The 14,223-nt window shown below is 34.3% G+C and overlaps 2 protein-coding genes across 2 annotated transcripts; one reads left to right on the plus strand and one right to left on the minus strand.

The window, feature by feature from the left end:
- Window positions 1–577: 577 nt before the first annotated feature.
- LOC108209160 (myb-related protein 330) lies at window positions 578–2,358 on the minus strand. The gene is made up of 3 exons (XM_017379942.2): window positions 1,993–2,358; window positions 1,761–1,890; window positions 578–1,303 (listed from the first exon to the last, which is right to left on the minus strand). The coding sequence occupies exons 1-3, from the start codon at window positions 2,123–2,125 to the stop codon at window positions 730–732; spliced, it is 837 nt and encodes a 278-aa protein (XP_017235431.1). The 5' UTR covers window positions 2,126–2,358; the 3' UTR covers window positions 578–729.
- Window positions 2,359–3,765: 1,407 nt separating this feature from the next.
- Window positions 3,766–7,349, plus strand: LOC108198452 (protein FAR1-RELATED SEQUENCE 5-like). Its single transcript, XM_017366211.2, has 5 exons — window positions 3,766–4,019; window positions 4,456–5,299; window positions 5,556–5,832; window positions 5,926–6,489; window positions 6,702–7,349. Exons 1-5 carry the CDS (start codon window positions 3,980–3,982, stop codon window positions 7,284–7,286), a joined length of 2,310 nt encoding a protein of 769 aa, XP_017221700.2. The 5' UTR covers window positions 3,766–3,979; the 3' UTR covers window positions 7,287–7,349.
- Window positions 7,350–14,223: the final 6,874 nt, after the last annotated feature.

The following is a 14,223-nucleotide window of genomic DNA, read 5'->3' on the forward strand; positions in this document are numbered from 1 at the left end:
ATACGAAATTAGAGATATTAACGATCAAAAATGTGTGTTGGCAAACGTGACAAAGAGAAACAGGAAAAATATAATAGGACGGAGGGAGTATTTTTTCGGTATGCTGGATTAAGTAAATATTTATAAAGATAATTTTATAAACTTAAGTATAGTAATTTATATTTTGATCTTCATTAGAAGAAAAATTAATATTTCTGACAATGAGTGACGATAATAAAGTAAAGGTGAGAAAGAAAAATAACCAAAATGATGAAAAACTGATTCAAGTGTCAATCTTCTTGTAAAAAAGACAAATATAGATCATTAAAAAAAAGTGACTAAGAGAACGAAATACCGATGCAACGTCGATTTTCTCCTTAAAAAATCAAATAAAGATTGTTTTTCAATTTGAAGACGGCATAGCATAAGTATAAATCTTCTTTTCTTATGCTTGATAAATGATTTTCTTCTTCGTAGTCTTCTACCTCCCTTGAATCCGGCATAGCATAAGTATAAATCTTGATAAATGAATAAAATTCTCCGTGATAAATTCATTTGTCAAGATTAAATTGTTTAACAATGAAAGAGAGATTTGGAATTCATAATTAACACTGTTGTCTTCAATGTTGACATAAAAGATTACACTTGCTGGTACAAAGAGACATTCTGGTAGCAGTACTACTAGTAGTAATTAACAAAGGCATTAACATCTAAAACCTAACACCCTATGAGCTACCTACTATCCCATGCTCAACAATAACTGTAAAATGCAGTTGTGCTTCTGCAATTACTACAAAATTCACCTGCCTTATTCTGGAAGCCTAATTGCCAGCACAGGCACATCCTTGGTGCAGCCTGGGTGGGAGGCTTCACCGTCCTCAGTTCGGGCCACACTGATTCCGTCTTCTGATCAGTCCGAGTCATGGGAAGTCCTATCGATAGCTCTAGATCAAGAACCGGCTTGTTCTGCTCTTTGCGAAAATACTCCTGAGTTTCCTCAGTTGTGCTGCTGCTGCAATTGCCTTCCTCAAGTGACTCGGTTTTGAACTTGTAAATGCTATTAAGCTGATTGTTTTGCAAGGGTACAAGACTTTGGCTAGGTAATATTTTCGATGGAACAGTGCTGTTGCTGGTATTTTTTCTGAAGTCCAGAGAAGTGATGGCTATGGCACTTGCGGTGGGGGTGGCAGCTGTGGAGTCGAATGGCCGGTGGTTCTGAGGGTCGAGGCCACGGCTAATGAGTTTACGCTTAATGTGTGTGTTCCAGTAGTTCTTGATCTCATTGTCAGTTCTTCCAGGCAATCTTGCAGCAATCAAAGACCACCTAGATTGAAAACAAAATTAAATGAATTAATTATCAAATAAAGAAATGAACACTGAAGACTGTTTTCAAAAGAGGATTGTTTCCACTCCAAGAACAAATACGTGTGTGTGAATATTTAAATTTCTAAAATCGACGTTTATCTGATGAGGGAACCAAATAATTTTGATGATTATTGTAGTCTGTACAACTTACTGGCTAGAGAGATTATTGTTCAGACTGTACCTTTTCTGACTCAAATTAATCTAACAAATGTCCAAAAATCACTACAATAATTTTGTTCATTGACTTTTAAATCCGTAAAAAATCAAGGCTAAATACAAATTTTCTTTTCAACAATATTCCACCATACCCTATTTGTGAGCAGATATGTAAAGAAAATGAACAAGCTTGTATGATAATTTCGGGTTTCGGGTCGTATATGATATTATTCTCAATTATATCAAACATTTAAACATACTTGTTTCCCAGGAGGCTATGAAGCTTAATGATAAGCTCATCTTCATCTTCAGTGAAATTCCCACGTTTAAGATCAGGACGGAGATAATTGATCCACCTCAATCTACAGCTTTTCCCACATCTCAACAACCCTATTCAAGTACAAAAAATATCAACAATAATTAATTATATGTCCCAAAAAAAAAAAAAAAAATTATAAGAACAGTTTTTAACGTGAGAACAGTTTGACGTACCCGCAGAAGTGGGGAGGGAGCGCCAGCAGCCCTCCCCATGGAGGCGGATATAATTTACGAGACGCTGGTCTTCTTCTTTAGTCCATGCTCCTTTGTTGGTGTGTGCTTTCTCGCAGCAAGGTGACCTCCCCATCTGTTATTCTCTTGTGTAACTTGTTGAAGCTAGCTACCTGCCTTGTTTTCTCCTGTTGTTGATTCTTGAGAGAGAGAGATGAGACTGTAAGGACATGAACAAGCTCTGTGTTGTTTTGTACGTGTGTAAGGAGATGTAGATGAAGAGAGAGAGGGGGAGAGAGAGAGATGGGAGAGAGAAGGTCAGAGGGGAATAAGATGGTGTGAGAAACAGGGAGTGTCGCCAATAGACTCGCCATCTCTTTCTCTCTGCTTTTATATATAATAACTATAACTATGTAAATAAAAAATTAATCCAAACGAAATTTTTCATAATTTATAACATTTCAGAACATGTCGAAAATATTGATTATTAGGATGATCATAATGTTCTTAAGTGTAAAAAGAAAGTTTTAGAAAGGTCCATAAATAAATACGTTTTTCCAGTGTCATAAAATTTTCAAAAATCGAAATAACAACATCGATCTTAAATTCTAATATAGATAATATGATTATTAATTTTAATTTAACGAAAAAAAAATATATTATTTCTATAAGATAAGGTCCGGGTGTATTTTATTATGGGAAAAATTATATATTTTGCATTAAGAAAATTGAGCAAGTTGGTGAGAAAGAAGAGTAGTTGTGGAAGAGAAAAGTGGGGGAGGGGATGTCGAAATAAATTTTGGAGTTATTTGGAATTGGATATGGTAGGTGAGCTAACGAGTAACTTTTTGTATTGTCCTCTTCTACTTTTACGTGACCATCCTTACTTGCTCCTTGTCTTTTCATCTACTGCTTTCTCTTTCCTTTTTCAAATTTTTCCAGTGTTTTTTTTTTTTTTTTACGGTTTGTCTAGTGTGTGCCCATGGGCACATGCTAAGCACAAAAATTTATAGTTTTAGAGGGTTTTGATTAATGTGGTTGTTGTAAATGCAGGAATCCCATCATTATTAAGAGTGTAAGTCAATCAAAACCCTCTAAATCTATAGATTTTGATTCTTACCATGTGCCCATGGCCACAGAAAAATCGTTCTTTTTATATTTCAAACTGTTTGTTGTTCTGCTCCAGGAAAAGGACCCCTCATGGAATTGGTGGGCTGAGGAAGCCCAGAAGGCTTGGGTTGTACTGGGCTCTTAGCTTTTATTTTGAAGACTTGTGTTAGACGGGGTTCATTGCTTTTAAATTGCAGTACATCTCCGGTGAGTTGGTTATTCTTTTTTTATTTTTTTAAGATCTACATACACGTAAATAAATTGTATCGAAATACAATAAATTACATTCGGGATATTTTTATTTTAAGAAGGTTTATCATCTAACCGAAAGTCATGCAAGCACAGCTCCGAACGTTTATACAATAAAACTTAAATGAATGAGAAAAGAACACCTATGAAGGAAGTCCCGTAAGCCTCGCTTCCAAAGTATCCTAAAAAAAACAAAACATAAATCAATATATAAAAAAAATAATATATATATATATATATAGGCTAGTGATCAAATACATTTTAATTGTTAAATACGAACTACGAACCAATCACAGCCCTTAATTATTTATAATCAATTTAAAATCTCAGCCGTTAAGATTAAAAATATAAATAGTCATAAAAAGACAAAGATTTGTTGAAATTTAATTCATAATTGAATTCTGTTTCTCTCACTTCTATGCGCCGCTTGTCCCAACTGTTTTTCTCTCTCTAGTTTTCTTTATTCACAGCTTTACAGTCCGCCGATTTCTTCTTAAACTGCTGCGATTTTATTCATAAATCTCGGCGATTTCTGCTTGATGATGTTCGTGTGTGGTCTATACTGTTCTTCATATGCGGTTCTGTAGTTTTTGAAAATCACTGATTTCTGTGTGCGTAATAGAGGTTGAAGATGATTATCACTGATTTGACTAAAATTGCTGATAATCAAGGTAAATTTTTTATTATTTTTAGCTTTTGTATATGCTGATTTCTGAGTTTTTAACATATATCTGTTAAGATGATGTTGTGTGATGTTATTGTATGATGTTAATCTGATGTTAGTATGTGGATCAATGTTATTATAATTTATTAGGTTATAGTTAAAGTACAATTGATTTAATATAAAAAAAGTGTTGATAGTGTGTGAAATTAGAGTAGTTAATAATGAGCATTTAGTCCTCATGATATGTGTTAAGAACAGAGTTTTTGATGTGGTGAATATGATGTTTTTTGAGAAGATGTGGTGAATATGATGAATTGTTGCTAGTGATCACAGTTTTTTCAAGATCTAATCACTGAATACTATGTCAATATTTATTCAGCTTTTATAGAAATATGTTGCTATATATGAATTAATGTTATTATTTGTTATTTTTTTGTACTCAGGATCTGTTTGTGGTGATTTGTCTCGGGTTAGCAGTTGTGTTATAGATGATGCGAATGATGATAGTGAAGGTGATATTTCATGCTCGAGGATATCGCCTGGTGGTAATAGGTACTATGTACCTGTTGTTGATGCGGCTTTCACTCCTTTTGTTAAGCAGATCTTTGAAAGTTTAGATAGTTGCCTTAAATTTTACAAGGAGTATGGCAGATATTGTGGGTTTGATGTTCGTAAAGGCTGTGATAAGAGAGATGAAAAAGGCACTACTATTTTAAAGCATTTTGTGTGTAGTAGAGAAGGTTTTAATGAGTTGTTTCGTAATAAAGTAGTGAGAGGAAGGAGGACTGTTTCTCGAAGATGTGGCTGCAAAGCAAGAGTAGTTTTGAAGTTAATGGAGTGTAATAGGTATGCAGTGCATAATTTTGTCGAGGAGCATAATCATCCTTTTGTGGATGAGAGTTGCAGGCAGTTTTTAAGAGTGAATAGGGAGATGACTGTTGGCTTGAGAAGTATTGTTTTTGATGCTGCAAAGGTTAATATCGGTTGCAGCAAAAGTTTTAGTTTGGCAAAGGAAATGTATGGTGGTTATTCAAACGTAGGTGCTACACTACGTGACTTCAGGAATTTTAATCGAGATTTGAAGCAGTATGTTGGGGAAAAAGATGGGCAGATGATGATAGATAAGTTTAAAGTGATGCAAGAGGCGTCATCATCATTTTATTATGCTTATGATGTGGATTCTGCTGGCCACTTGACAAAGCTGTTTTGGGCTGATCCAGTTGGTCGTAGATATTTTGAAATCTATGGTGACGCTGTATCATTTGATGCAACGTTTGATACCAACAAGTAAGTATGCTTATTCACTTTTTATACTCATGTGGTATTCATTTGTAGATGTTTTTGTTAGTATGTTTTTTTGTCTTTTTTGTAGTGATTTCTTATATGATTGGTTTATATGGTTTATATTGTTGAATATATGTAACCAATCAAATCAGTAGTTATAGGCAATAAAAACACTAACTATATAGAATATTATCATTGTTTATTGCAGATAAAATTAGTCGTTATACTAATGTATGATGTCTATCTTTTGATGTATCAGGTACAATATGGTTTTTGCACCGTTTACCGGTGTGGACAAACACGATAGATGTGTTACATTTGCAGCATGCCTTTTATTACAGGAAAGCGTTAGTGATTACAGTTGGGCTTTTGAGCAATTAGTGAAGGCAATGGGGCGGAATCCTGTTATTATTATTACTGATCAGTGCCCCGCCATGAAAGTTGCTATCCCTGCAGTGTTCTCCAATGCAAATGGTTTGGTTCCTACCAAGCATCGACTTTGTATGTGGCACATTATGAATAAATTCCCTATTAAGGTATATTTGTGCAAGTTTTAGTATTTTTGAATCAATTTTTATGTGATTTTTATGAGGTCTAATTGTGGTTTCTGTTTTTAATGTAACTTGCAGCTTGGTAATCGTTTGTGTAAAGAGACGGATTTTATGGAGAAATTGAAAAAATTTATATGGTCTTCCTTTTTAGAGATTGATGAGTTTGAAAAAGGTTGGGCGGAAGTCATAAAGGAATTCAAATTAGAGGGAAATAAGTGGTTATTGGATATGTATGAAATTAGGAGTTCATGGATTCCGGCATATTTTAGGGACGAGCCGATGTTTGGGCTGTTGAGAACGACCTCAAGGTCAGAGAGTGAGAACTTTTTTTTCTCACAGTTTCATAAGCAAGGAGATAGTCTATGTGAGTTTTGGATTCGTTACCAAAGTGCTATGGATAGGCAGAGAAATGAAACCAAGAGGTTGAATAATGAGTCGAATTCTAGCATGCCTACAACACTGTCAACATGGTACATTGAAGATGATGCTGCTAAATTGTTCACACGCACAATTTTCTACAAGGTCCAGGAGGAGATACTTGCAGGGTGTTTAGATATGCAAATCAAACGCATGAGTGATGAGGTCGATGGAGTCACTAATTTTGAGATTAGGGATGTGAAAGTGAAAGATAAATTGTTTAAGGTAAATAAATTATGTTTTTTTTTGCTGCTGATGTATTTTAAGGTAATAAATTAATTTTTTGTGTGTTTAGTTTAGTGATTTTATGCGTAGGAATCATGCAATTTACCCTTGCTGTTAATATCATGTTTTTAGTTAATATTAAGTTTTTGTGTATTTAGTGATTTATTTTTTAATATGCTCAAGAATGTGTTTATTTTGTATTTTTTTTGCAGGTTTCTGTGAGTAGGAGTCACGCAGTTTGCTCTTGTAAGAAATTTGTTATGTGCGGGATTGTTTGCAGGCACTCATTTTGTGGCTTGAAACAAATTGGAGTTACCAAGTTCCCTAAAACTCTTGTTCTGAATCGGTGGATGAAAATTGCTGAATGCGGGAGTTCATCGGGGTCAATTTCAGTTGAAAATGATTTTTTGAAGATGGAACAAGTATCAGTGAAAATGACAGATATTTGTTATGATTTTCGTCAAGTTGTTGACAAGGCTGGATTACAAGCAGATAGGCTTGATTATGTTCATAAGGTTATCAAACAGTTGAACGATGATCTTGACAGTCATGGTGTTGGGGTTGATTTTACAAAGAGGGATCACATGGCAGCTATGGTTGGTGAAGAACCTCAAGGAGATCTAGCTGTTCTTGCACCAAACGTTTGCAAGAACAAAGGAAATTATTTTAAAAGACTTATAAGTGAAAGAGAAAAAGCTGTGACCAAATCGAAAAAAAGAGTTCGAAGATGCAAGGAATGCAGTGCAGTTACTCATGATCTTAGAACTTGTCCGAATAGGAATAGAGGTGAATCATAATTAGATATTGGTGTTTTTGTTATATGTTTTTGCTGTGTTGCAAAAATTGTGCGAAACAGAGTATTAAAGGGAACTTGTTAATAAAAAAGTTGTTTTTTCACCCATTGGAAAAATCTTTTAATGTGGTGATGATTTTTTGATTTTTTGTGTTATGTTTTTTTTTTAATTAGTTAGCAGGGTTACATGCATGAGTGATTTTCTGGGCATAATGTAGTGGTTGGTGGGTAGTTCAGTAGTGGTCTTTTTGTCATAAATAAGTGGTTTTTGTATTGATGTGCCAAGTGGTTTGCCTTGCTTTGCATTGATGTGCTTAATTTTAATATGCATTTGGATTTTGAAGATTATAGGTGGATTATGTAATGTGGATTTGGATTTTATAATTATTGTAGTAGTATTCTGCATTATATGTTAGTGAATCCAACATGATACATCAGTGATTTTTACAGAAAATGTGAGTGATTGTTCAATTTGTGTGCAATCTGTGTAATAATTAGTGAGCATATGTACAACCTGTGTAATGAAAGAGTAATGAAAATACTTTCTATAGACAAAATTATAATACCAGCAATCGAGTCAGAATAGGATAGTTTTCATAGAATACCAGCAATGTTTCATAATATTTGTAAAGTTAATAAACCCTAAGCCCAAAAGACGATAGCAAGATCACATTTCTTGCAAAAATTAATGTTTGAATGAAAGATGATTTAACAAGATAATATCTATTTCTCGGTTGCTACATCTTCAAAGTGTGAGTTCAAATTCAGTGCAAAGCTGACAGATTTCTTCTGGTTTGTGTTTGTGCGATTTGATTTTGTTGATGACCTCAGCACGTTGATCATTTTCTTTTCTGCAACTTTGTTGAACAACTCCTTAGCTTCTTTCAGGATTGAATCCTTCTTCTCGTTGAGGTGAAATGCAAGTATAGCAGTGTTGTATTTGACTCGGAGCTTTGTAATTTGGCTTTCTTGAGCATTCTGAGCAAGAAGAAAATGATAATTAATAGGAATTAAAGAGTGAATTAACAGACTAGTCAAAACAGAATGCTATGAAGGTAAATGGAATAATTAATGTGCTTACTTCCTCTTTAAATCCAGTATCCCAAGTTTTCTGATCACCCATATAGGTCTCCATATGTCGCATCAAAAAAACTCCACAGTCCTTGTGGTTTTGTTTCGTCTGCCATGGCATTTTTATCAAGGTTGGGGTCATGTTCCGGAACTTTTTAGCTGCACTTGAGGGACCTTTTGCATCCAAGTATTTTATGAAGTTTGTATGCTGCAGATAAACAAAAAAAAATCCTCAGTTTAATCACTGAAATCACTAAAAAACAACAATCAAAGTAGCATCATAAATCAGCTAATTTATATGTTACACAATGAAATGACTAAAAAAATACTAGTTGTTACCAGCATTCCTGGTACTTCACCATAGCATATATCCTCATTTTCATCTCTGTTGATGTTGTCAATGATTTCATAAGCTCCTTTTTTGATGTGATAGATGATCAGATAAAAATGATCATACTTGTGTATGGGGAAGAACACCTAAAAAAATTTAAAAATAAATACAAGTATGATATGGATGTGCTATAGTGATTGAAAGAATAAATTTTATTTTTTACCATGTCGATGTTATCCAATTTGTTCCTTTCTGTTTTCTTGAGGATGTCCTCCATGTTTCGTGTGAAGATTGAAAAGCGCTGATGAATCATCTTTTTCTCATCCAAGCTTGGGAACTGTTTTTTTTTTTAGAACATGTGAAATTTCAATATAATGTCACTACTGCATCACTAAAAGTCTAAAAATCTACGTTAATTAATAAAAAAGATACTACTAGCTAGGTGAATAAATATATAGGCAGTGGAGCTATAGGTTATTTTTATCTTTTGTCGTGAATTTTTAGCCTTAATTCAGTGTGTGTAATGTAGTATGTGATGAAGTGTTTAGATATTACCAGACTGCCAATCGTGCAGAAGAGGCGCAATGGGGATTCATCCGCTTTGTAATTTTCCTTGTCATTCAACACCATGGACCACATGTCAATCACCGAGTAGGACAGTGAGTTTTTGATTTTCAATGTTTGCATATTTTCCCTCAAGCATTCAAAACCCCTGTAGATGAATATTGGTTCCCTGTAAAGATCATTAAAATAATTAGCATTTTTTTATAAAAAATTGACTTCCAAATGTAAAATATTGAGAGAATGAAATGACTCACAGTGGATCTTTGCTTTGAATCAAATATTTCCAAATCCCCAATTCTTCATTTGTACACTTTGTTGATATATCAACATGTCTCTGGATATATGGTGATTTTGCATACCTGCCCAACTTGATTTGCCGGGTACTCTTCATTCTCAGAGGTTCTTTGGGAGTTTGCAACTGATCACTTGCTGGTTCAGTGGTTTCTTGTTCGTTGATATCTTGGCATACTTGATGGATGATGTTGTCCTCTATGCCAAGTGAGAATGAGGGAACAAACTGCAAATCCCTGTTTTGTTGTTGAAGTGACTCATTTGTGCGTTGGATGGACTGGATGTAGTCTACAAGATCAATGTGATCAGTTTCTTGTATTGTGAGATCAAAATCTTCATCAATGTTGTTGATTTCCCTAGTTGGTGGTGTGGATTGTCTAGCAGGTTTTGTTGGTGGATAGTGATAACAATTGCTCTGGAAGACATCTTCAATGACTGTTGCAATTGTTTGGAGTGTGTAGTTTTGTGGATCCTTATCTAGTTCAATCTTCAAGTCTGTATCAAAGAGCATCTTCTCTTCTATTAAGTTTTGAGCTCTCTTCCGCAGCCTTTCTGCAGGGTCCTGAAATAAGAGTACTAATATGTTAACAATAAGTTAAACATTGTCACCCATATATATGATATCACCCCCCTAGAAGTCATCACCCCCCCTAGAAGTCATCACCCCCCTAGATGTAATCATCCGCCCCTAGATGCAATTATAATAAAACAGTTTACTTCACATTAGGGAAACCATTAGCTAAACCAACAACCAAATCACTAAGTAAACCAACAAAATCAGTAGGTAAACTAATAAAATTCAAGCTAAACGAAAAAAGTCAATAGCTAAACCAATATAATCACTATCTAAACCAACAAAATCACTATCTAAACCAACAAAATCACTAACTAAACCAACAATATCAGTAGCTAAACAAACAAAGTAAGTAGCTAAACCAATATAATCACTAGCTAAACCAACAAAATCACTAACTAAACCAACAATATCAGTAGCTAAACTAATAATATCACTAACTTAATTATGTGAATACCTCATTTTCATCATTTGGTTCGTCGGTGTCCATGATATCAACCTGAGGGACGTCATCCACATTAGTCTTGTCCCTATCAGATTTGTTGATATGTTTGTCCCAATCATTGGCCAGTTTGTTATGATTCCAGTCATCCCAGTTGTCCTATGGAATTCATTAACATATTCAATGTCAACAATAAATGGACATGTGATGATTTTTATGTAAAAGCGAAGTGTATGTCAGTGTACCTTTGATGGAGATGCATTTGGAAGTGGTTGTGAATCTTCTGAAAGAACCTCTCTTAGTGGTGGCAAAATGGATCCAATGCCAAATACTCCATCAATAACTTCAATTCTTTGCCTTTCTTTGAGTGATTTTTCTGTCCAACCCTTGTAAGAAGGGAAGCGCCTATCAACCAACTTGATCCCTTTATGCCTCACACGGTCGACGTAGAATAACTAAAAGGGAAAAAAAATTAGTAGTTTTATAAAAAAGAAATGGAGTACAGAATATGTAAGTTATATAAATATCTTACAATCAGGAAGATCATTGGCCCAGTGAAGAAAGTTGACGAGTTGCGATTCCAACTCTGCGTTCCCAAGACTAGGCTGTTAATGAGATACTCAGCCCAGTTGTAATTACAGCAATTGTCAAGACTGTCGTCAAATCTCAGAAGCTGTCTTTCAACATAAGAATGTGTAGGTGTTTCAATGAGAACATTTGACATTACAATCGGAAAATTCAATTTGAAATTGTCTGATACTGGTTGGTTTTTCATGAGATCAGCAATCATTGATACTGTGATATGATTTGTGTCAAATTGTGATAGCCAAGCGTCAATCCTTGCCTTGTGCTTCTCTTGTGATCCCAGTATAATTCTTGCTCCACCATGTGGTATTCCAAGAACATCAAACACATCTTCTTCGACTATAGGGATCGCTTCGTCCTTCAGTTTCAAACTTACACTGTTGTGCTCAAAAATTTGAAACACATTATAAGCAAGCTTGGTCGGTATCATCACCAAGTCAAACTCCAGGAGTGATTCGAAACCAGCATCTTTGACCCATTCCCTTTGTTCTTCAGTGAGTGAGTCAATCAGTTGACTGAGAATCCTCGGGGAATTCCTTATTTTCATTTCAGATTTTGTCCTGTTTATGTGCGTTGGACCTTGAATTTTCTGTGATGAAATTATATTATAAATAAGAATCACAAATGTACTAGTTAGTAATGTACTAAAATGTATGCAGATAAAGAAACTCTTTATTTATTTTTACCTCAGGATGCGATGATTTCTTCATTGCAAATTTCAATATTGGCTTCTTCCTGTTGATTGGATCTTTTGCATTTTCATCATCTTCCTGTGTTGATTGGAAACATAGGGCACAATCATTATTTTTGTACTATTATTTTTCTTAATAAATCACTGAAGGGAACAATATATAAATGTGACAAGAAACTAGGACAACAAATTATTTTAGTTAAGAAACTACTTAAGGTCATTTGGAACCCCTATATTAAAATTATTGTTATAATCCCCCCCGCCTAGAAGTCATCACACACCCCTATATGATATCACTTGCTATATATCATCACCCCCCTAGAAGTCATCACAACCCCCCCCCCCCACCTATATGAAACCATTAGCTAAACCAGTTGCTAAAACAAATAAAATCATTAGCTGTAACAATAGAATCACTAGTTAAACCAACAAAATCACTGGCTAAACCAACAAAAACACCGGCTAAACCAACAAAGTCACTAGCTAAACCAATAAAATCACTAGGTAAACCAATGAAATCACTAGGTAAATGAACAAAGAATCATATACTTACACATGTTTTTCTCTTCCACTTTGTGAGTTTTGGTTTTATTGGTTCCTCTTCTTCTATAGCAGCATCTTCTTCATTTGAGTTGTCATTTGCTTCTTTTATAGGGACCTCTTCTTCTATACGGGCATTTGCTTCTTCATATAGATCTTTTAAGGAAAAACTGTCATCATCAGGTCCCTGTAAAAACATTTTGAACAGAGTCAGGTAATTTTTGCATTGTCAATGATTTAAACAATTTCTAAATTAAAAGAAGGTAACAAGTTGAATAATAAAAGAAGGCATTACCACATCATTAGTATCAGGTGGCCTATTTGCAGTGGACTTGATTTTGTTATTTGGTTTCCTAAAAAATCTAGGAATCGTAGCCTCAAAGTCATCATCACTGTTTTCCAGAGTAGTGTCTTCTTGCTCAGTTGGTTGTTGGAGTCTTGGGCTTCTGCGAGGTGGTGGTGTAGAAGATGCAAAATCATTGTTGATGCTTTGCAGATTAGGGTCATCTTGATCGGTTAGGTCTCTAAGTCTTGGGCTTCTGCGAGGTGGTGGGGTAGAAGCTGCAAAATCACAAGGAAACAGCTGGTTATTATCTGTATTTTGACAGAGTCACAAAAATCACAAGGAAACAGCTAGTTATTATCTGTTTTTCAATCATATGACTACTAACATTCTCAAGCCAAATACATGTAATTAACACAGATACAACACAAAAATCACAAATTACAGGCAGTTACACAAATGTTTACATATGTAGACTGATGAAACAGGACTCAACTACTATATAATACCACAGTTTCAGATAAAATCCACGTGACTAGATATAAATAGCAATGTATTGATTTCACCAAGTCCTAATATGGAAAAATCACAGTACGTCACTTAAGTTAGTTTTATCTGGTGAGCAATTACTCTATTTTGACAGAGTCGTTACAAGCAAATCATGAGGACTCTTGTATAATAGTGACACATAGATCTCGCAAGCATGCTATACAAAATCACAAAATAATAAGCTACACAAAATAACAAAAATAACAGACATCAACAATCATATGCTACACAAAATAACAAAAATCAAAACAATCACTAAAAATGCTAAAAAAAACATATAATCAGCACAATCAAAAGCACTAAAAACATATGATGGAGTCAAAAATAAATAACAGAATCAAAAATCACTAAAATCACTAAGATCACAGATATCACTATAAAACTAAGCAGCATCATATTTTTTAGCAGCAAATTCGTATGCTACACAATGACATAACAAAAAAATTCCGAAAAAAATATAAATCGTTAAGTTAACATACGTTTTTGATTTTTGTCCATATCTTCAGCTTTGAGTAGTGAACCGTTTGCGATTTGTAGTGCTGCAGCATCATAAGAACAGTGATTACTAATTTGAAGCAAAAATTTAAAAAAGCCCTAAAAAATCATAAAATTAGTAACATGCATTAGTGATTATAAGTTTATACTAAATATTATAACAGATTACAAGTAATAACGAAGATTATTGTGACTTACTTAGATGTAAACCGAGTTTTTTGATGATTTTTTGCACGAAGCTTCAAAACGCCCTTAGATTAGTGATTTTTGCTTCGTTTGCTTGTAATTTGTTGAAAGGCGAGGTGTTGGAGAGTGAATACAACAGCGACGGAGATTTGAAATTTGAAAAGGTTCGGTGTTGATGTGTAGTGATTTAGTGAATGTTGTTGAGAAATTGAGACTTGAGAATGGGGTTTCGTGTATGTATTAATCACCGCTGTAAGTATTCATTGCAGCGTAAATGTAGTGTAATTATTTTGTCTGTAAGAATGTATTTTGTTAATACTGGACCGTTGAAACTGGATT

The sequence above is a fragment of the Daucus carota genome, chromosome 1 (assembly GCF_001625215.2).
Source record: "Daucus carota subsp. sativus chromosome 1, DH1 v3.0, whole genome shotgun sequence".
NCBI lineage: Eukaryota > Viridiplantae > Streptophyta > Magnoliopsida > Apiales > Apiaceae > Daucus > Daucus carota.

Coding starts and splice junctions, on each gene's coding strand:
- LOC108209160 (XM_017379942.2), bottom strand. CDS start 2,125: ATGGGGAGGTCACCTTGCTGCGAGAAAGCACACACCAACAAAGGAGCA. Junction 1,891..1,992: donor CTCCCTCCCCACTTCTGCGG/GTACGTCAAACT, acceptor GTACTTGAATAG/GGTTGTTGAGATGTGGGAAA. Junction 1,304..1,760: donor CATAGCCTCCTGGGAAACAA/GTATGTTTAAAT, acceptor TTTTCAATCTAG/GTGGTCTTTGATTGCTGCAA.
- LOC108198452 (XM_017366211.2), top strand. CDS start 3,980: ATGATTATCACTGATTTGACTAAAATTGCTGATAATCAAG. Junction 5,833..5,925: donor TGAATAAATTCCCTATTAAG/GTATATTTGTGC, acceptor TGTAACTTGCAG/CTTGGTAATCGTTTGTGTAA. Junction 6,490..6,701: donor TGAAAGATAAATTGTTTAAG/GTAAATAAATTA, acceptor TTTTTTTTGCAG/GTTTCTGTGAGTAGGAGTCA.